The sequence below is a fragment of the Notolabrus celidotus genome, chromosome 18 (assembly GCF_009762535.1).
Source record: "Notolabrus celidotus isolate fNotCel1 chromosome 18, fNotCel1.pri, whole genome shotgun sequence".
NCBI lineage: Eukaryota > Metazoa > Chordata > Actinopteri > Labriformes > Labridae > Notolabrus > Notolabrus celidotus.
In genome coordinates, this window is record NC_048289.1 from 18,812,663 (window position 1) to 18,833,421 (window position 20,759).

Consider the following 20,759-nt stretch of genomic DNA (forward strand, 5'->3'; position numbering starts at 1 on the left):
GTGCATGACTATCTCCCCCTAGTGGTGATAGTTAAGTCCTGCATGTAGGTAAAGTGTGCTGAAAGTACCATCCATTGGTGGAGATGAATAGGTATATTTAGCCTAGCAATGGCGTTTTTCCCCTGCAGGAACTTTACCCTGGAACTAGGGACTTTACCCCTGAACTAAGTGTGTTTCGACCGGAGGAACCAGGGTCTCAATTTAGTGCAGGGGTAGATAATCTCCCCCCTGAAAAGCCCCTGCTTGGGGGGTAGTACTTTTCAAAGGTCCTGGGACTTTCAGTTGAACGTCACGGTGTTTGTGGAGTTTACACAGTTGTTGAAACACAGAGGGAGTTCCTGGGAATTCACACTAGTTTAGTTTTTTATTAAGATTTCAAAATATTATTTAATATACATTTTTTTCTCCATACGTCACTGGCCTGATTTGCACAATCTACCCAGGACTTCAGCCCGTGGTCGAAACGCAGACAACAATGGGAGCACAGGAACCTTTTAGTTCCGGGGAAAGTAGTTCTGGGGGCTAAAAGACCCCGGAACTCTTGGTTGAAATGCACCTTACGTGACAGATGTTTTTTCAGATAATACCTTCATGAACAACAGGGTAAAAAAGAAAAAGGGCTTCTTTGATGAAACCTAAGATCCCGGATTTCCTTTTTTGTTGCTTCAATTCGCTTCAATTCAGATACCAGTTTTTCGTAACTGCTCTGCTTTGGTTCCAAGCGAGCTGAGCCGATACTAAAAGGTGACGTTGACAGACTGCCGGCCACTGATTGGCCAGGGAATGTCGTCACCAAAGAGTCATGAGCGCGACGCCCAACACACAAACCCGCCATTTAAAATGACGTGAACGCAGTTTCGCACTGCAGTTTTGCGCAGCTGTGTTATGATAACCCCGCCCACCGTGAGTTGGTACTCGGGCTGGTGGAAAAGGTACCCAAACCGCGTCGAGCCGAGTCGAGTATAGTAGAGTAGGGCTGGAACTGTGCAGTGGAAAAGGGCCATAAGTTTTCACCGTTCAGGCAAACAAAAATGGTTTCATATACGATATAAGTGACGCTTAGTGTTGCTTTAAAGGTGACATATTATGCTCTTTTTCATCAATATATATTGGTCTAAGAGGTCCCCAAAACATGTCTTTAAAGTTTATTGCTCAAAAAAACACTTTGAAATCAGTTTTGGTATGCCTGTAAACCCTTCTTTTTCAGCCCTGCTCAGAACAGGCTGTTTTCTGTGTCTGTGCCTTTAAATGAGAATGAGCTCTCTGACCACGCCCCCTCAGGAAGTGGATGTGGCCTCGGCTGTCCAGCACGTTGATCTAATGTTTACATGTTGGCTGAATATACACGGCTGCTCACAGACCCGCGTTACTTCAACCCTCTGAATTTGATCCAGAATCTGATCCTGACGGAGAGGCACCTGCAGCAGGACCTTTCTGAACAATTGGTCACAGATTTTGTGTTTCTTGTTGTTTTATTTGTCAGTATGTCGACGTGTGCCTTGGTACACAGCTACGAACATGTAGCTATGTGGCTATGCTAACTAGCGCTAGCACTTTTCCGTGAAAAATAAAAATCATCCACTAGATCTTCAAATCTGCAGACGTGGGGAGTAAAACCGACCTTTGTGTTTATTAAGACAGCCTACAACTAGCATGCCTCCCTCCTAAGCTCCTTGTTAGCACACATTTGTGCAGGTAATGGAAAAACGGAGGAGGGGTTGAGTTGTATTTTATACAATATGGGCTGAACAAGCTCCGAGCTCTGACTTCCGTTACAGACAGGATAACGTAGAGACGTATGAAAAACACTGAAAACTGAAAAGGCTTGTTTCAGCACACATTTACAGAAAGGTGGAGAAATCAGAACGGGGCAAAATGGGTTTTTTTCATTTTCGAGGGGTGCATTTTGCATGATATGTCACCTTTAATCTTCACAGGTGACTGCACTTCTGAGAAGATGTGAATGCGGTAGTGCTGCAACATTAAAAGGCACCAGATGGTGTTAACTGAATGAGTCATACTGCATAAAAAAAGATGTATTTGTTTTGGTAAACATATTTAAACACAGCTGTTGAGGGAGGTGTTATTTTCCTTCTTTTGCTGCGGGGAAAAAATCTACGAGGGCATCATTGCAGGACTGATAACGCAACAAAATGAAACCACGGTTTGATGCGTTTATGTAGCAGTTATTCAGCATTGAATACAACAGTTAACAATCAACAGTTCAGTTTAATATCAAAATAAATAAAGTGAGATAACAATGTCAGTCAAAGGATATTTTGTTCAGATGTTAAGGAAAAGAGCATGTTGTGTTTGGTGTTCATCAGTCCCCAAAGGCACAAGTTATCAGTTCACCGCTGAGTGGTTCATTAAAAACAGAGAGCTTTCATTCAGTGAGTGCTCACCACAGTCAGGGTCCACTAACTTTCTCTGTGCAGGTTTCAGGAAACAGTTTTTCCTAAGAGGAAGTCGGCATACTCTCTCCTCCGCAGCACTCGGTGCATTTTAAAGGTGTTGGGTGAGGTGTTCGAGAAGGCCATCATGCGCTTGCGAAGCTCCTTGAATGCACCGTCTGCCACCAGCTGCACCCTCATTGGCCCGATGCTGCCTTTGGTGCGGAAGGACTTATAGACAGCTGAGTCCTGCTGGAGACAGACGTCCAGCTGGAACAAAAAAGGGAAAGATGAAAGATGTAACCTGAGGAAGAAGAAACCTGCTGACTGTTGTTGCTTCATGTTGGGTTTTACTGACCTTGTATCGTTGCTCCTCTGTGAGGTTCCTCACACCTTTCAGCTCTATGAAGACCTGGTAGTGAGGATCTGAACCACCTATTGAATCTCCTGGAACAACACAGAGAAGAGAGATCATTATAGTGTTAAAATGACTCACTGCTTCATTATGATGCAATAGAAACCCTGTAGTGTTAGTGAGTGCATTTCATGTAAGTCCTGTGTAAACCCATCTGTGACAACAATAAACAGTCAGAGCCTCATCTTCCTCTAGCATGCAGAAGGCCCGCTACTTAGCAGAGTAAGTAGTGAATCTGCAAGGGATGGCAGGGTTTCCGCCAAGGAGATTGAGGTTTCAAAAGTCAACTCTGGCATTGTTTTACCCCAAACATTGCTGTCTTCGAAGCTTCATGTAACCATACCCAGACTGCCTCAAAACGCAGCAACACATACAAATCTGCACAGAAGTTTCTGCAACTTTTTTTTATTTATTCCACCAACTTATTTACAAATGTTGAATATTCCTTTTGTGTTCTTTCATGCAACTACAAAGAACTAAACGTACAAACTACAGCTGACTGTAATGGGTCATTTATGCTCTACATCTTCCTGAGACCCAAAAGAAAAAAAGTTTTGATATTATTATTTTTTCTAGATAATTTAAGTGTTGGGGTTGAAAGAAACATATTACAGCAAAAAAAAAATCCAATAATGTTGAAATTAAATTTTTTATCATCTGTGCCATGTAGTGGACATTAGGTCTTGATAAGTCACAGAATGTTATTATATTTTTCATACATTTGTGTATTTCTGTTAAGATTTCTGGTCATTTCAAGAACATTAAAACACTTACATAGTGGGAACACATCAGGAAATTGACATGTAGTTTTAAAATGCATTCTCAACCCTTTATAGTCACCTCAATCAAACTTTTAACTGATTTCATGTGTGTCTGTGTGTGTGTGCGTGTGTGTGCATGTATTGGCTTGTGTGTGTGCATGTGTAAGTGTGTGTGTGCATGTATGTGCGTGTGTGTGTTTGGGCATGTGTGAGTGTGTGTGAGTGTGTGTGTGCATGTAAAATCCTCTCAGTCTTACTCAGCCCTCTTTTTCCTGGAGTAGGGAAATTGGTTAAACCCAGATGTATTTAGTCCTGCTGTCCACTACAAAGGACACTGAATACAAGTTGTGTTTTGAAAGGGCTTAAATTACCGTACATTTGTGCAATCTTACTAAATTGAGGTTAAGACTCTTACATTGAAGAATCAATTTGATTATTTGCAAGAGAAACATGATATCTGCAAAATAATGATCCCTCACCTCCTGTGGTGTCATAAAATGTGGAAGTTGTGTTTGCAGCCATTTTGAAAAGAAAGTTCATGTGCTCTATTGGCCACACCCCCACAAGTGAGACATCATTAGAAGGCCCAGGATGTCCTCTTCACAGGACAGTGGGTTTTTACAGTCTACATATATGGTGCTTACTTTAGATGGATAAAATGCATGTCCTCCACAGAGGACAAAAATGAATTGCAGGGTCTCAGGAATATGCACATGATTACGGACAGAGCCTCTTGCCTTTACTCTGTGTTAATTTCGTTCTTATAGAAGCTTAGAGCAGCAAAGGAGAAGTGTAAGTCTAGTTTGTTTGAGCGCCCTCTGGTGGATGCATTGTTTGATGTCACATTGTACAGGATGCATGGGAATACGTGGGTAGTGGTGATTATATCGTTTAAACCATGGGTTCCCAAACTTTTCGGCCCATGAACCCCAAAATATAGGTGCCAAAGACTCGCGACCCCCACTGTCCCTCATAGTGATTTAATGGGGCTTCATTTAGCTGGTCTGCAGAAAATTAGCCTACCTATATGAGCATGTGTCTGTGTTTCCTGTGCCTTTATGAATTAACCTACTGCTACTGATGCTTTTAATAATTAACTGTTCACTAAACCTAAACTTAGGAGTCATCTGGCAAAAAGAAAGGCAAAAAACTCATTACATTTTCTACTTTAAAGGTTTTATTTCAAGTTTAGCTACTATTTATGTCAATATTTTTTACTATAATGTGTAAAATTTACTATTTTCTGATAACTTCAAATTTTTTTTTTGTATTTTTTCACTGATTCTTTGTTCACAACAAGTTAACAAATTATACATAAGTAATACAAAACCAACAAAGAGAAGAAAAAATAAATAAATAGGCTAACAATAATACAAATAATAATAATGATAATAAAGGAATAATCATAATTAAAAATACAAACAAAAAGGAAGATAAACATAAGAAAACAAGGTAAATAAACAAAAATAAATAGTAATAATAAATAACTTTTAAAAAAAAAAACATTCTGGAAGACATCTCACGACCCCCCATTTGTGTCTTGCGACCCGACCCACACTTTGGGAACCCCTGGTTTAAACCATAAGCATCTATTTTCATGCATAGAAGAAGCAAAGATGAGCCTTGAGGGGCATGGTATGGTGAAGTGATGACCTAACTGGAATAGAATGATGAAGTGAGGGTGAATGACAGTAAGTTCTTACCCAAGATGCCACTCTCAGCACAGCAGTAGTCCACCAGCTGAGCTCCTGGCCACTGAGACACAGCTTTTTTCAGAGCATCAAGAAACAGCGCCTCTGACACTTTTTCCCCTCTAACGCTCAACATCTGACCTCGTCTGAGAGATGAAACAAGCAAGAGCAGAGGAAATACTTTGATACTATGAATTTCTTTTTGATAACTACATATGGCTAATTCAATTCAGCGTTAGATGACATCTTGTGTGTTCACAAAATGTGTGTGTACCTGTACTGAAACTCAACAATGGGACACTGGTTGTGGAATCCAACGACTTTCACTATGTCTCCAACGCGATATCTGTAACACAGACACAACCAGAGTAATTTATGCAACACAAACTTCTGAGATATTAAACTGGAAATTAAAGGGCATCATCAAACTTGAGATGTTTCTTTTGTTGTATTTCTATGGAGTGCAATCACATGGAGAAAATGAAGAAATGTGCTTTAAGAGATTTCCTTAAATCACAAAATTGTCAGAAAGTCCTGCATGAGTTAATTTCTTTGACTTAATCCCTAAGATCCTTTCTTTTGAATGAAACCTGACCTGAAGAGTCCTGAAGCGTTGGTGACAACCAGCTCATACTTCTGTCCCTCCTTCACCTCCTCCATCAGCAGAGTGGAAGGCTTCTCCTCCTCCAGGCTGCTCTCTGGCAGGAACTCACAGAACATTGAGCGAGGACACAGCAGGTAGCGTCTGTTTGGCTCCTGAGGCCACAGGTTCACCCCGATCAGACCTGCAGGGGCAGAAATACACAATCAGAGCTAGAACTAAGCTAATAATGAATGTGTATGTGCCAAATCATACTTGGAATGTCAATCAAATAGTACATACAGTTCAATGATTTTAGAAATACCTTCAGTCGCAGCATAAAACGGTGAATAGAAAGGCACTCCCTGGCAGTAGTGCTCCCTCAACATGTCTCCATAGATCTGATTGGAGCCTGAATCAACAGCAAGCACCAGGTGGAGGTGAGGCCACAGACGTTTAGCGATCCCACAGAAGCCCTCCTGGAAGTGGGCCCGCAGCTGAGCCGCCCTCTGTGGGTCTGGCTTCATCAGAGCCTCCAGACTCGACCTCACTTTGGGCTCCAGAGCCAGAGCAGCGCTGATCTTTCCCTGTTCAATGTCCTCCACAAGCTCCTGCCAGCGATCCTGTGGGATGGAGGGAACTTACTTTTCCGATCTTTAGTTCATAAAACTAAGTACACGAACTGTTCTTCAGGTGGAGGGGGCTGACTCATGATTTTTAATCCCCTCTCACTTGAAGATGTCCCGGTGAGAGTCAACCAGGCATGCATGAAGGATACAGCAATAAAGGAGGTTTTACAGCATCCTTCTGTTTGATGAAGATTCTTTATCCTTGAGATATTTTAGGAGATAAGGAAAGGGTAAACATACTAAATCATGACATTAGTTCTGCAGTACCTGTAAAGCACTGAAAGCATAGAAGACTGTCGAGGCAAAGTTGGACTCCAGTGTTCCCACACTGCGATCTTTAAGAGCAAACAGGAGATGCAGGTACAGGGTGTCCTTCTCACTGGGGACCTGGATGGGAGGAGGATTGGGGACAATAACGCATGTTGAAGTTATCATGCATAAAACTTAAACGATAAGTGCTGAGCATTGTGTTCCAAACACTGTCGGACATACATTATATGGCAGAGAGATAGATTGTACCTCAAAGGCGGGTGCTGGTGTGGTGTAGAGGTTGAGCATGTGGCGGGAGGAGGCTGGTGTGGAGGAGTTTGGTCCGATGGGAATACCAGCCTCAGATTGACGAAAGGTGGGAGAATAGAAGAACTTAGTGGTGCGCTGGAGGCTGTCGGTCGCAGGGAATGCTGTTCCCATGACCTCCAAGCAGACAGCTACACCCTGGTGGAAATACATAAATCAATAGTGTTCTAAATACAGTTTTATATGCAAAAGAACACGATAGGCACAATGGCAAATACCCACCTGCAGGAAGAACTCAGTGTTAGTGTCCTTGGTGCTGAGCAGCATGGCGCTGGGTCCAGATGTCCCTGAGGTCATGGCGAGAATGAGCGGTTTCTCAGCAATGAGGACTTTCTCTTCTCCCACTGCGATGCGTCTGATGAGATCACGGTAGTGTTCATATGTGGTGATGGGGTGACGTTCACGGAATATATCACTGTCTGAGAAAAAATAAGACAAAGATGATGTTTTTGTTAACAAGAACGGCAACTCCATATTACATATTTCACGATGCAAGTTCAGGTGCAGTTTGAGCAGGAAGTAACAAAGACTAAATTCAATATTCCATTACGTGGTACTACACATTTTGAAAGGTGTTAAAATACCCTCACAAAAACGTTTCTTTAAATTCCTCATTTTTGCTTTGTTTTTATTTTTGTTACCTGAAAACCAACACAGCTTTGGCTTGCAGAGTTAGCTCCCCCATACTAAGCAGTTACTATTAGGATTGTATAAAGACTATTACGCTGTATTCAAATGCTGATTAACAACAAGTCTGGCTCTTGAAAAACTTACTTATGTTGTGAGGAAGAAGGCTTCTGAGTTTAGTGATATCTGGGAGACAGTTTTGAATTTTATAAAAAATGTTGACATTGTAGAAATGCTGGAATTGTGAGGCAATGATTCGAATGTCACATTCTATGTAACTTATATATTCATGATGTGAGGATTTTCTTTTTTGCTACATTTCAGATGGATAGATAGGAACTTTTTTAATCCTTTGGGAAGGTTCCCTCAGGAAATTCTGATTCCAGCAGCAGGTAACACCAAAGGACAGAAAACAGCACGCAGGTGTTCTCCACTGTTGTCCCCAGTGGCAGATCATGTCTTCCAGCTACAGTTGACTCACACTGTCCTGCTCTACTCTGAGAATCTGTGTTCAGCTCGAGTGACCCAGCACTTGGTACTTTGGTCATTATTGTGGTGATGTTAATTGTCTTTTTTTATAATAGGCTTTGTGCTATAGACACAACTTTTTAATATCATCATTATTATTATTATTTTGTTTTTATTTTTTTATTCTATTTATTCCCTTATTTTCTTTTCCTCTATCTTTGCACCTCTGCAATGTACATTGTGAATCCTGTGCCTTACGTCTGTATTAACTTAACCTGAATGCTAACCATGATACACATCACTGTATCTTGTATGAGAAGGTAGGCTTGTCTTCCTTATACAACAGAAGAATGGAGCATTGGTATGTCTCTCTTTGTAAGGCCATACTCCAGGAGCTGCCGTCTCATTTATGCTCCTTATTGACTCCAAAAGTTGTCGGTGGCTGTCATCTTCGGCCCCATGGACAAACTATTTTTGTCATTCCTCGGACTCGCTCTGTCTTTGGTAAAAGTGCTTTTAATGAGCATCAGGGTCACCTGAAACTGGATTGTTTAATTTGATTGGAGGATTTCAAAACTAGGATAAAGGATGATCTGATCAGCTTGTGCACATGTTTTAGAGCTTAACACTGCTAACTTATAAATCAATGGAATACTTGTCACTGTATGTTTTGTCCTGTTCTATTTGTGAAACTTTTAATGCTGCAGTCTTGGCCAGGACTCCCTTGAAAAAGAGACTTTGTATCTCAATGGGACTATTCCTGGTAAAATAAAGGTTAATAATATATATATATATATATATATATATGTGTGTGTGTGTGTGTGTGTGTGTGTGTGTGAGCCAAGTGTATGTTTTGTTTGTTAAAAAAATCTAATAAATATATTTATTAAAAAATCCCATATGTTTACAAAAAAACCCACCTACAGTTAGGAAAAATAAGAGGAAAAAGTACTGCCTATTGGGGTTTTATAGTAGCAGATTGAATGGAGATATTGGACTCATGGTCTCAGCAGGATCCTAATTATGGCACTCCTCCTGTCCTTCTGACAGAGCTGACTACATACACAATGCATAACGTTACATCACGGCTGCTTAGAGGACGAACCACAGCAGGTTTCACAACACATGCAGGGTTTTTATTCTACAAAACAATTCAGCCAAATAAAAAGCATCAAATGAAAGCTGGGTTTTTTTGTCTTTCTTACCTGGTATTTGGTCAAACTGGTACTTCTTTCCGTAACATGTGTCTGCATTTTTACGCAGGCGCTTCAGCAGAGTCTCCTCCTGAACCCGCTTCACGTTGAGAGTGTCGGCTTCAAGTTTGCGCCTCTGCCGTTTTCCCAACATGGCTACACCTTTCACGGCCAGATACTGACTGAGCAGACTGCCAAAAGTCCGGTTTTCACCCTTCATTTTCGAGCTTATGTCTCTCCAGAAGAGTGCCATCCCGGCCAGAGAGCACACACCGAGGACAGCAGGCAGAGGGGGCGGCATCGCTGTGAGGAGCAGCCGGTGTTACACAAGGAACGAGGAAATTAACCAGGTGGGGTCGCTGTTAGTAAACTTTACACCGTTATCTGTCAACTTAAGGAAGCTACATGTCCCATTATTCAGGCAAGCATTACAGACATCCTAACACATTCAACTTCTTCATATCAAAGTAACTTACCCAAGTTTTGACCAACGATGGCGACAGCAACTGATACAACTGCCATACAAAGCGGCACGGTCACGTGAAACAAAGAAAAGGCCATTGTAAGCTCACAATGTGGCCTTAGATTTTTAAAACGCTGGCTGTTCTCATGAGGAATAATGTGTTTATGTGGCTCCAGAGGAAGCCTGGACTTGTTTTCGTTTGCGTTTGATCTGCTTCCGTGTTTGGGTTACAACCGGACGCGCTGATTGGCTGACTGCAGGATGACGTGTCATTTTGTGTCATTCGCACATGCACATAAAAAAGAAGACGAACCAAACCTTTAAAACAGGGGTGTCCAAACTTTTTTCAAAGAGGGAAAAGAGGGAAATTCAAGTGTTACAGTAACAGAGTAGACAAATGCAAAAGAAATATATAAAGCAAACAAGAGCCTATAAATTAATAATTATCAAAAAGTTATTAGCAATTAAAATTAAAGAGGTAAAAGATAAGCATATCTTAAAATCACACACACATATATATGTATATATTATTGATTATAGAGTCTGACCACTGCAGGAAGAAAAGACCTGTGGTATCTCTCCGTGAGACACCGTGGGTGAAGAAGTCTGTCACTGAACGAGCTACTTAGTGTTGTTATAGTCTCCTGGAGGGGGTGTGACGTGTTGTCCATCAGAGAAGATAGCTTTGCTATCATCCTCCTGTCAGCCACCACCTCCACAGGGTCCAGTGGACAGCCCAGGACAGAGCGCGCCTTCTTCACCAGTCTGTACAGCTTCTTCATGGCAGCAGTAGAGATGCTACTTCTCCAGCAGACTACTCCAAAGAAGATGGCTGATGCCACCACAGAGTCAAAGAAGGACTTCAGAAGAGCCCCCTCCACACCAAAAGACCTGAGTCTCCTGAGCAGAAAGAGTCTGCTTTGTCCCTTCTTGTACAGCGCATTTGAGTTGTCTGACCAGTTCAGTTTGTTGTTCAGGTAGCAGTAATAGAACAGTAGGAGGAAGATGTGTCGGGCAATGTGGGAAAAAATATTGTATTATTATTTTCTTATGGCAGGATCACGATCTGGATTTCATCACACTTCTTTTCATGTTGTTTTTAAGACTTTTCTGACCAGCAGAAAACATTTTAAGAACTAAATAATTATTTTCCTGAGTTCTGAACAATTTTTATGCACCAAATTTAGCCTTTTCTGTACAATGTCATAACTTTTATCTTGTCTTGTGTCCTTTTGTGTCTTCTGAACTTTTAGTGCTCATCAAGAACATTTTCACATCATGATAAAACATTAATTTGAAAACCTGTCAGCTTTAAGAGTTCTTGTGTTTTTTCTTTATTGGCATCTCGCAGAATTCCCAGTACTTTTATAATAGTAGTCCATATGAAGCTTTTTCAGACGTTTCTTGATTGACTTTAGTTTTGTTTGTGCACTTGAAAGAAACTGCAAATGTACAGATGATTCAGAAGTTCATTCATTTCTTTGCTAGAAATAATAGAATTTAAGATGGAAGCTTGGGGCCATAAATGAATGGACCTTGGGCCCGAAATTGGCCCTGGGCCATACTTTGGACATGCCTGTTTTAAAAAGTCCCCACTTTCTACCCAACCACAGTGTATGGGGCGCCATTTGTAAAGTTGTGCACACTGAAAATAACAGCAGCATTTCTCCACATTTAGCTCCAAAACGTCGTAACAATGTAGAGTGAATTTTCACTTCTTTTTTTTTATCACATTTAGGGGAATATTTGTGATCTTCTTCACATTTAGTTTTGTTGTGAAAAATATATTAAGTTAAAATTTTGTTAAATCCAAATGCTAAATATAAATCTAAATGTTCAACGATAAATCTAAATGTTCAACAATAAATCTAAATGTTCAATGTAAATGTTAAATATAAATATAAATGTTAAATATAAATATAAATATAAATATTAAATATAAATATAAATATAAATATTAAATATAAATGTTAAATATGAATCTAAATATTAAATCTAAATGTGGCTCTGCGATCCTAAATATTTAGCTGATATGCAAATTCACACTGCAGCATATCAGCTAAATATTTAGGATTGCGGAGAAACATTTAACATTTATATTTATATTTAACATTTATATTTATCGTTGAACATTTATATTTATATTTAAAATTTATATTTATATTTAGTATTTGGATTTCACAATGATTTTAATTTTTCACAAGAAAATTAAATGTGAAGAAGATCACAAATATTCCTCTAAATGTGAAAAAAGTGACTTTTAAAAATTCACTCTACATTTTCATGGTGTTTTGGAGAGAAATGTGGAGAAATGTCATTTTCAGTGTGCAAAACTTTACAATCGGCGCCCCATAACAGTGCAACGTCAAAAGGACCAAATACAGAAAAAAATTGGGAAGTAGACCTACTTTCAAAGTTATATATTAACTGTATGGTGCAAGAATTGATAGTTTCATCCTTAAATCCACACACTGGATACTGACTTGATAAAACAAGCCACCAAAAATGATGCTGTCTCATGCTCAGGAAGGCACTTGATAATTCATTTATTTTTTATATGTGGCTATATTTATATATTTCTAATTGTACAGTAATGCTTATTAAGCACAACAATAAACCTAGGTGTGTTTAGCTGCAGAATAATGGCTGTATGTTTGTTATCACTGTTCAGAAATGAAAGAAAGAAGCCTAAAATGTATCCTAGACCTACACCCCTCACAACATATACTGGTATGACACTTAGGAGATGTTTCCTATTCCTTCCTTTTTATTAATAGTATACATTTTTTTGTAGATTTTTAGAGAAAATAACTAAAACAGATTAAAGTTAAGAATAACAACTCCACATTTTGCTTCTATGAATTCATTTTCCACCGATACACAATCATGAATCAAATTAAGCTAACAGAAAAAATGATTCCTCTTAATTAATATAAAGCAAGTAAACCATAAAGAATGTATTTATTTTGAATAATCAAACATTTGTACATGTCACAAATATCTACAAGTGACTTCTTTTAAACCAGTTCTAACTTTTTTTTAATGGAAGCACATACTTGTAAATTCTTCTTTAACTGATTTATTTGTATTAATCAATCTTCAATCTTTATTTGTAAAGCGCCAAATCACAAAAAACCTTATCTCAAGACACTTTTACAAACATAGCAGGTCTAGACCGTACTCTATGTTAATCCAGCATGAGCATTGCATCTTGCAGTATTTAGTTAGTTACAGCGGTGAGGAAGAACTTTCTTTTAACAGGCAGAAACCTCGAGCAGAACCAGACTCATGTTAGACAGCCATCTGCTTCGACTGCTTGTATGACAGATTTATTTATTTATTGAATGTTCAAGGGATTTGTTTGAGCTTGCATTGGACCAGGAACATACAGTGATTATTTGCATAATTTATTTTATATAGGTGCATAATTTATTAGGTCTATGATCACTCTATTTAAAAGTGATGTGATCATCACAGTAGTTACATCTGTCCTGATCTGCAGAACATAATGAGCCCCTCTTTTTGCCTCTGGCTGAACATTAGTCCACAGAAACGCCTTCATTAGCTCTCCTCCTCAGAACCTGCACAAAGATCAGAGACAACGCTGAAGCGTTTGATGCAGGAGGGGGTTGTTCAATCAAAGCAAACTGCATTTGTGCTCACCTGTTTCATTTCCATGGTTACGACTGAAATGGAAGGACAAACATTTTTTTGAGATAGACTGAAAAACAAAGTTATTTTAGATTCTGGTTCTTCTTTTTATGGACCAACCTGCCCAGTGAGGAGACGGGAGTGATAAAGGTGCATCTATGGAAACACCAGGAAGCAGCTCCGCCAGCCAAGACAACTCAGCGGGGTCATCGACGAGTAACTCCTCAGGGTCGTCCACACACATCTCGAACTCTACCCAAACAACAACGCAAACACTATACATTTAAATTCTTCTTTTTGAGACAAAAATAACACAAGTACAAGAAACTACTTGAGGCTGTTAAAGGCACATTTTACAAACAGAATGGACGTATTAGGCGTAATTTTTTAATGTATCGTCTTAATAATCATTCATTGTGTATTCCAGGAAACCAGAACCCCCTCCACCAGCCACATCACACCTGTCCTGCAGCAACTCCACTGGCTTCCCATTAAATACCGCATCATTTTCAAGATTCTGTTCCTAACCTACAAGGCCATCAACAACCTAGCTCCTCAGTACCTCATTGACCTCCTCCATACAAACATACCGACCCGTAGTCTCAGGTTCTTCTCTTCCATCCAATTCACCCTCCCACCTGCTCGCTTGACCACCATGGGGTCGAGAGCCTTCAGCCGCTCGGCCCCCCCACCTCTGGAACTCTCTCCCCCTGGACGCACAAAATTCCACCTCACCCACCACCTTCAAATCCTGCCTAAAAACTCACCTTTTCTACCAAGCATACTCACTCTAATCCGTCTCTTTGGGAACTGGAATGACTTCCCCTCCCCCCTTTCATTTTTCTAGTATTGTATTTTTTATTCTAATGTATTTATTTACTGTTGAGGGTTGCTTTTATTATTGCTCTGTTGTAAGGTGACCTTGGGTGTCCAGAAATGCACCTATAAATAAAATGAATTATTACTGTTATAACATTAGATATGCAAAAAAACAGATAACAATAATTTTTCCCCAGAGATGCAAAATCTTGCTTGAACAAATTTTCTTTCACCTATGCAGGACACATCCTCCTCCTCCTCCTCCTCCTCCTCTTCTTCTTCTTCTTCTTCTTCTACTTCTTCTCTAGACATGACTGCAGCTTCTACAACTGCAAAGCTGCAGTTAGACACAGAGGATGTGATGCTGTTGTTGCATTGGAGTCGCTGTTTTAGGCGTGTCGTATCACAGATGTAGGCCTCTTTGTAGTACTGACTAGCTGCAGAGCAACAGAGAAAAGGAAAATGTCACCTTTGTGTTAGGATTCAGAGAGAAGAAGTTTTGTGTGTCCTAATTAGCATGAGAAGACTTCAAAAGGTTTTGTAGTGCCACTTGTGACTTCATGTAGACATTTAGGATTTATGACCGTACAAATAATTAGATGCAAATATATGGAAAACACGAGTGGCACGAAGCTGGGGTTGCACACCCTGCTTGTTTTCCAGATGTTGGATGTAGCTGAGTGAGTCTCTGGTGCTGATGTGGAAACTGTGACTGTCACTGAGGTGCTTCAGGATGTGTTTGGAGTGGAAGGCAGAAGGGGTGTAGTACAGCAGCTTTGGGAGACACAGAGAGCCCACTGCAGAGATTTCAAACCTGCAGCCCTGAAGACAAGAAAGCAGTGTAGGAGGAGGTATTAAGATCCTGAGATGAAGTAAAGTACCTTTAACACACTGTGAAAACACTCTGTTATTGCATGCCGGCATAAGTATGTATGGAAAATTTACTTTAAATGCAGAAGTAGTTATAACATGAATTTGTATTGAAAGGCCAACCTGGAAGGTGAAGCGGTCGATGTCAGTCCAGAACAAATCATACAGTAAACACTGCTTCCCTTCCACCTCCTATGGAGACATACAAGTTTACATTAGTGTTTATGATGATAGTACATTTATGATACAGGTTCCATAGAGTATACTAAAAATAGTTTCTTTGTGAATGTAGATGATCACCTTATAAATTTGGACTCCTCTCAATGCCACTCCAAGAAGGATTGAACTTCTCAGCTCTTTTTTCTCCTGCATGGGAACAAAGGATGAAGAAGTAGAGTTGCAAGAGAGAGCAATTTTCACTAAAACAAAGGAAGTAAACAGGAAATGCTCTTTGTTCCCCAACTCTTCACCATCTACATGCTCCCACTCGGTCAGATCATTCGGCACTTCGGTCTCAATTTCCACTGTTACGCTGATCATACTCTCTATCTCAGCACCTCACCATGCACCCAGCTTCCCCCTCAGTCTCTGGTCAACTGCCTCCATGCCATAAAAGCCTGGATGACATCTAAACTCCTCATACTCAACAGTAAAAAGACGGAGCTCATGGTTGTGGCCCCCAAGCCACTGCTCAGGAAGGTTGGAGATCTCCTCCTCCATGGGGATGGCTGCTCCATCTCCCCATCTCCTGAAGTCCGCAACCTGGGTGACATTCTTGACTCCTCCCTCTCCTTCCGGTCACACATCAAATCAGTCCCAAAGTCTGCCTTCAATCACCTCAAGAACATCTCCCGGCTGACTCCATCTCTCTCCGATTCAGTTGCTTAGACCCTCATCCATGCTTTCATTACCTCCCGGCTGGATTACTGCAATGGAGTCCTGTTCGGGGTACCCAGCAATGGCCTTGACAGGCTCCAATACGTGATGAACTCAGCTGCCAGGGTTCTCACGCACACCAAGCCCTGGTAGCACATCATCCTAACTCTCATTCACCTCCACTGGCTCCCTGTAAAGTACCGTATCTCCTATAAGCTCTTTCTCACCTACAAATCCCTGCAGGCCCTCACCCCCCAATACCTGGCTGACCTCCTCCACCAATGCACTCCATCCCGGAACCTACGGTCTTTGGACCTGGGTCTCCTCTCCATCTCCCGGACTAAGATGCAGACCTTTTGGGACAGAACCTCCAGTGTGGCAGCCCCTACTCTGTGGAACTCTCTCCCTCCTGACATCCTGAGCGTCCCAACCCCGGACACTTTTAAGAGAGCAGTCAAAACGCACCTTTTCCTCAAGGCCTTTCCCCGTTAGATATCCCCACCTACCCCCCAGACCCCCTACCTGACCCTGTGAAGCGACTTTTGGTTTCTTGAAAGGCGCTATATAAATATCAGTTATTATTATTATTATTAAAAGTTTGCTCAACATTCAAATCCATTCTTTCTGAGATACTGTTTTATGTGAGTTTCAAACATTGAGTCTGCAGGTGACTGACCCGTCTCATCCTGTAGAAGGTGACAGCCCCGTCCTGCAGACCTTTCGCCTCTTGTATAAACTGCAGGATGGCTTTGCGACGTGACAAACCTCTCAGTTCCTCGTGTAACACAGGGCCATGCTGCAGCAGGAAGTCTCGTCCACGACGCTTTATCAGCTGAGAAGAGAACAAGCACATCACATACGCGCATGTGAATGTCTACCATGATATGATGTTACCATGTCTTTTTATTTATTTATTTTTACCCAGGAGGGGAAGTAATCTTCAGGTAGAAAGTAAGATTTTCTCTGTTGTCTGTTTTCCTCTCTATCCCCTTCATCTTTGGCCTCTCTCTGCTCCAGGTCTCCGACCTCAGCTTGGAGCACGGAAGCTGCAAGCTGGAAGAACAGAGCTTCCTGATGGTGACTCTGTGAGTGCAACACCTTCTGCCTCAGCTCAGCATAGTAGAGCTGCTGTACTTTGCTGCTGCTTTAACAACAAATGAAACACAACGTCACAGAGGTTTGGAACACAATGATCAGTATTGTGCATCAAAGAAAGTGCATCATTTATAACCAGTGGTGGACAGTAACAGGGTCAATTTACTCGAGTACAGTACTTAAGTAAATTTTTTGAGTATCTGTTCTTTACTTGAATATTATTTTTTGGGGGAACTTATTACTTTTACTCCACAACATTCAGAAGACAATTATTGTACTTTTTACTCCACTACATTTCTATCAGTGCTCTAGTTACTCACTACTTTTGCTTTGAAGTCAGCTCATGAATGTCCTTCTCTTTCTGATATCTGATCCCTAAGACAGTAAAATGTGTTTGTGTAGTTCTGTTTGTCTCAGAGGTTTAGTCATACCTGTATATCGTGCGTCTCCACGGTTGAACGTGGAGCAAACACAGAGCAGATTTCACTCAGATCAGGCAGTTCATTTAGAGGTGGTAATGATGTCTATAATTCTCCACCTGAGCACCCATGGTCATATCTTCAGCCCGTGTTAGAGGTTTTTGAAATGAAGAGTGATACGTATCTTTTGAAATGTTCTCCCTGTTTCCCACTCTGCCCAAACACACAGACATTCACTGTCCAACCTGAGAAAGCGTGTTGAGCTACGTAACATTTGTTTCATTCCAGATGAACATTTCAAACTAAGTTGTCTGTTCTTGTAGTAAAATAGTGTCTGTTTTTATTCAATGGTATAGTTTTTAGAGATTTCAAGTAGGCTAATTGTTTCTAGATAAACATAATGTTACAGAATGTACTTGTATGTATTCTTGACTGCACTCATGCTTTGTGAAAATACAATGTTTTAAGATTTTTTAAGAAGTACTTTGAATACTTAAGTATTTTTAAAAGCAAATACTTCAGTACTTTAACTCAAGTAATAATCTGACAGAACAACTTTCACTTGTATTGGAGTAATATTTGACCAGGAGGATCTATACTTTGACTAAAGTAATGAAGCTGTGTACTTTGTCCACCACTGTTTATAACACTAAGGGCAGTTTGTAGAACATGTGTGGTGTATGAATGTGCAGAAAGGTCAGAAGATACACAAACGTACAATATGAGCAGTCCATTCTCCACGTAATACTGCACTCTCAGAAACAAGACGAACGGGACCTGATTATACAGAATCAAAGGGAGGTCATTGTTCACTATGAAGTTTACTCATCAGTTGAAACAAATAGAACATTTAGAATTTATGGGACAAAGTCAATAACCTTCAAAGGTATCAAACTTTAACTCAGGCATAAGGATAGTAAAAGGTAGCTGTGAGAAAAGGTGAAATCTTGCAAATATATAAGAAAAAACAACTCACCCTCAAAGACCCTCGGTTCCATGTTTTACCAAAGTACTTGCTCAGCTTTTGCCCCAAATCAATAAACAGGTTTTCATTATCTGAGGATCAAAAATCATGCATCCAGTTTGGTAACAAAGTAAACTGGAGCATTAGTGTTCATCAAGTAGCACACTTGTCTTTAACCACACAGACACCATCAGAGCCTCCCTAAGCCTTGCCTTTAATTTACTGCTCTCACAGTAAATGAATAGAAAACATTTTCTCATAGACTCCCACACACACACTGACTGACCTCTGAGAACAGCCAGACCTAACACCTGGAGCTCACCAACGCTGAGCTGCTTCAGTACACATTTCAACACTTCATGGCCTCTGGCTGTCACCTAAAGAAACACATTCAACAAAAAAGTTAATCAGAGTTCACGGTGCGTTCAGGGTTCTTTTTGATCGTGATGTGATGGAGGTTCCTCACTGAGAAAGATAAATAACGTAAAATCTGCAATTACTGTAACATCACACAGTATTCTTGATTTATTTTATGGATACACGCTTCTATTTACGTGCAATTATTACTTCATCTCACTCGTAAACGTGTGCAATAGGTTTTTCTACTCATCTTCTCAGATCTGTACATTGTTTTAAACCTATGTTACTAGTCTGTGCACACTTTCACTGCATCATTGGTTCTGTAAATATATGTAAATATACTTTCTTTAATTTTTAACAGCTAAAAACTTTTGTAATAATCACTATTTTATATGCTCCTGTTTACTTTATACTGTTTTGCACTATCTACTTTGCTGCTGTAACACTTGTGGGACGAATAAAGGAATCTCTCTCTCTCTCTCTCTCTCTCTCTCTCTCTTGCAATTTATGTAGTATTTTGTTTTTAATGCATCAAAATTCTCCTTAAAAATCTAGAGGACCACATCAAGTTTCATCATGTTCAATTATGTTCCCTTTCTGCTTTAATTTTGCCAAGATTAACATTTTTAACAGGCGCATTTAACATTTCCTGATAATGTTAAAACAACTTATTCAACATCACTGACTGCCGTTAATCAGTCTTCAAAAAACATGCGTTATATGTTGCTATGAATCAACGTCTCTAAATCTGGACTGCATTTATCTCTCCAGTTCTGAGTGGTAGATAATAACACAGGTTAAAATACACGAATGAGACAGGATATTGACACGGGGAACACTCACTCCAATAGTACAGTCCAGGTGCTGCTTGTTTGGCAGAAGGATGCACACTTGTCGTTTCCGTTGCGTCCTCATGGTCAGTGAAGCGTCTGTTCACCTCAGAGCTTCATATATCCTCCTCCTGTCCTCCCACAGACCAACCACAACATGTTAGCCTTCCTCCTCAAAGCTCCTGTGAGGAGTTTTTGGCTGGTAATGAAAAGATACTGAAAATAATACTGATAGCAATTTCTGAATGCAGTCAAGGCCATCAGCACTAAGAGTTACTACATTTTGTATATTTTTTTATTTGTGTCACCCTGGCAAAGAAAGGTGTCAGAAAGGAGGACTTAGGCAACAAAATTGACACTAAGTTCCTTGCAGTAGCTTTAACCTGGCAAAAGTGTTGCTAAAAAACGCACGGAGGAACATCTCTCAACCAATTTGGATCAACAGGTTGGAAACATAGACTGTATAAAATATGGACGTAGGATCCATGATGTCACCCATCTGTTTCTGAAGCACTGTTTTGAGGCTAAACGTCAGCGGCAGCCATATTGGTGATGTTGGGCGACTGTGACATAAACGGGCAGACTTTGAGCCTCCTAGCCAACAGCTACAGTGTTCCAGCCTGTCAATCAAGTCAGCTGTGCCTCTCATTGAAAGACTTGTAATCTCAATATCTTCGAAATTGCCGCATTAGAAAGAAATTCACCCCATGTACAGTGTGAGCCGATCAAGAAATGAGCTATCCAGACTACACTCGTCTTTTATACCAGGCTGTAAACATGTTTATTTCTGCTGTAAAGATCGTCTTTTTTGAATTGGTGTGTATGTGGTTTCTGGTACTTTCGGAGCCAGCCTCCTGGCTGAACTGCAGTTTTTAGCACTTCTGCATTAGACTCATATTTTTAGACCGGAGGTTGCCGCTTGGGTTGATAACAAGACTGGGTACAAAAATGGCATTCCAGAGAGTCCGACTTCAATTGAAGACAGGCTACAGCATGGTAGAAACTGCTCTGTGGCTTGACGAATCGAAATTTGACATTCTTTTTGGAAATCATGGACGCTGCATCCCACTCCTAGGAAA

The 20,759-nt window shown here is 40.4% G+C and overlaps 2 protein-coding genes across 3 annotated transcripts; both read right to left on the reverse strand.

Annotated features, from left to right (window-relative positions):
• Positions 1-2,160: 2,160 nt before the first annotated feature.
• On the reverse strand, positions 2,161-10,032 carry ghdc (GH3 domain containing). The gene is made up of 11 exons (XM_034708533.1): positions 9,810-10,032; positions 9,346-9,636; positions 7,268-7,464; positions 6,989-7,183; positions 6,737-6,856; positions 6,166-6,463; positions 5,856-6,045; positions 5,535-5,606; positions 5,273-5,406; positions 2,752-2,840; positions 2,161-2,663 (listed from the first exon to the last, which is right to left on the reverse strand). The coding sequence occupies exons 1-11, from the start codon at positions 9,892-9,894 to the stop codon at positions 2,442-2,444; spliced, it is 1,893 nt and encodes a 630-aa protein (XP_034564424.1). The 5' UTR covers positions 9,895-10,032; the 3' UTR covers positions 2,161-2,441.
• A 3,055-nt stretch (positions 10,033-13,087) lies between these two features.
• On the reverse strand, positions 13,088-19,849 carry LOC117829600 (FERM domain-containing protein 6-like). 2 transcript variants are annotated; one of them, XM_034707176.1, is made up of 13 exons: positions 19,694-19,849; positions 18,777-18,867; positions 18,503-18,582; positions 18,245-18,303; positions 16,934-17,153; positions 16,689-16,844; positions 15,437-15,502; positions 15,260-15,328; positions 14,914-15,088; positions 14,500-14,703; positions 13,568-13,699; positions 13,460-13,482; positions 13,088-13,377 (listed from the first exon to the last, which is right to left on the reverse strand). In XM_034707176.1, the coding sequence occupies exons 1-13, from the start codon at positions 19,763-19,765 to the stop codon at positions 13,336-13,338; spliced, it is 1,389 nt and encodes a 462-aa protein (XP_034563067.1). In that variant the 5' UTR covers positions 19,766-19,849; the 3' UTR covers positions 13,088-13,335. The 2 variants fall into 2 exon arrangements, with proteins under 2 accessions (XP_034563067.1, XP_034563066.1); XM_034707175.1 differs by having other exon boundaries at positions 16,934-17,156; positions 19,694-19,847.
• Between the last annotated feature and the right edge of the window lie 910 nt (positions 19,850-20,759).

What these genes read in the sequence shown, in the direction of transcription:
- ghdc (XM_034708533.1), bottom strand. Translation starts at nt 9,894, where the DNA reads ATGGCCTTTTCTTTGTTTCACGTGACCGTGCCGCTTTGTATGGCAGTT. An exon ending in CATCGTTGGTCAAAACTTGG is followed by an intron (nt 9,637 to 9,809) that starts GTAAGTTACTTT and finishes TGCTCCTCACAG; the next exon opens with CGATGCCGCCCCCTCTGCCT. An exon ending in CACCAGCACCCGCCTTTGAG is followed by an intron (nt 6,857 to 6,988) that starts GTACAATCTATC and finishes CCTCCCATCCAG; the next exon opens with GTCCCCAGTGAGAAGGACAC.
- LOC117829600 (XM_034707175.1), bottom strand. Translation starts at nt 19,765, where the DNA reads ATGAGGACGCAACGGAAACGACAAGTGTGCATCCTTCTGCCAAACAAG. An exon ending in CCTTCTACAGGATGAGACGG is followed by an intron (nt 15,503 to 16,688) that starts GTCAGTCACCTG and finishes GTTCCCATGCAG; the next exon opens with GAGAAAAAAGAGCTGAGAAG. An exon ending in TAACCATGGAAATGAAACAG is followed by an intron (nt 13,378 to 13,459) that starts GTGAGCACAAAT and finishes ATCTTTGTGCAG; the next exon opens with GTTCTGAGGAGGAGAGCTAA.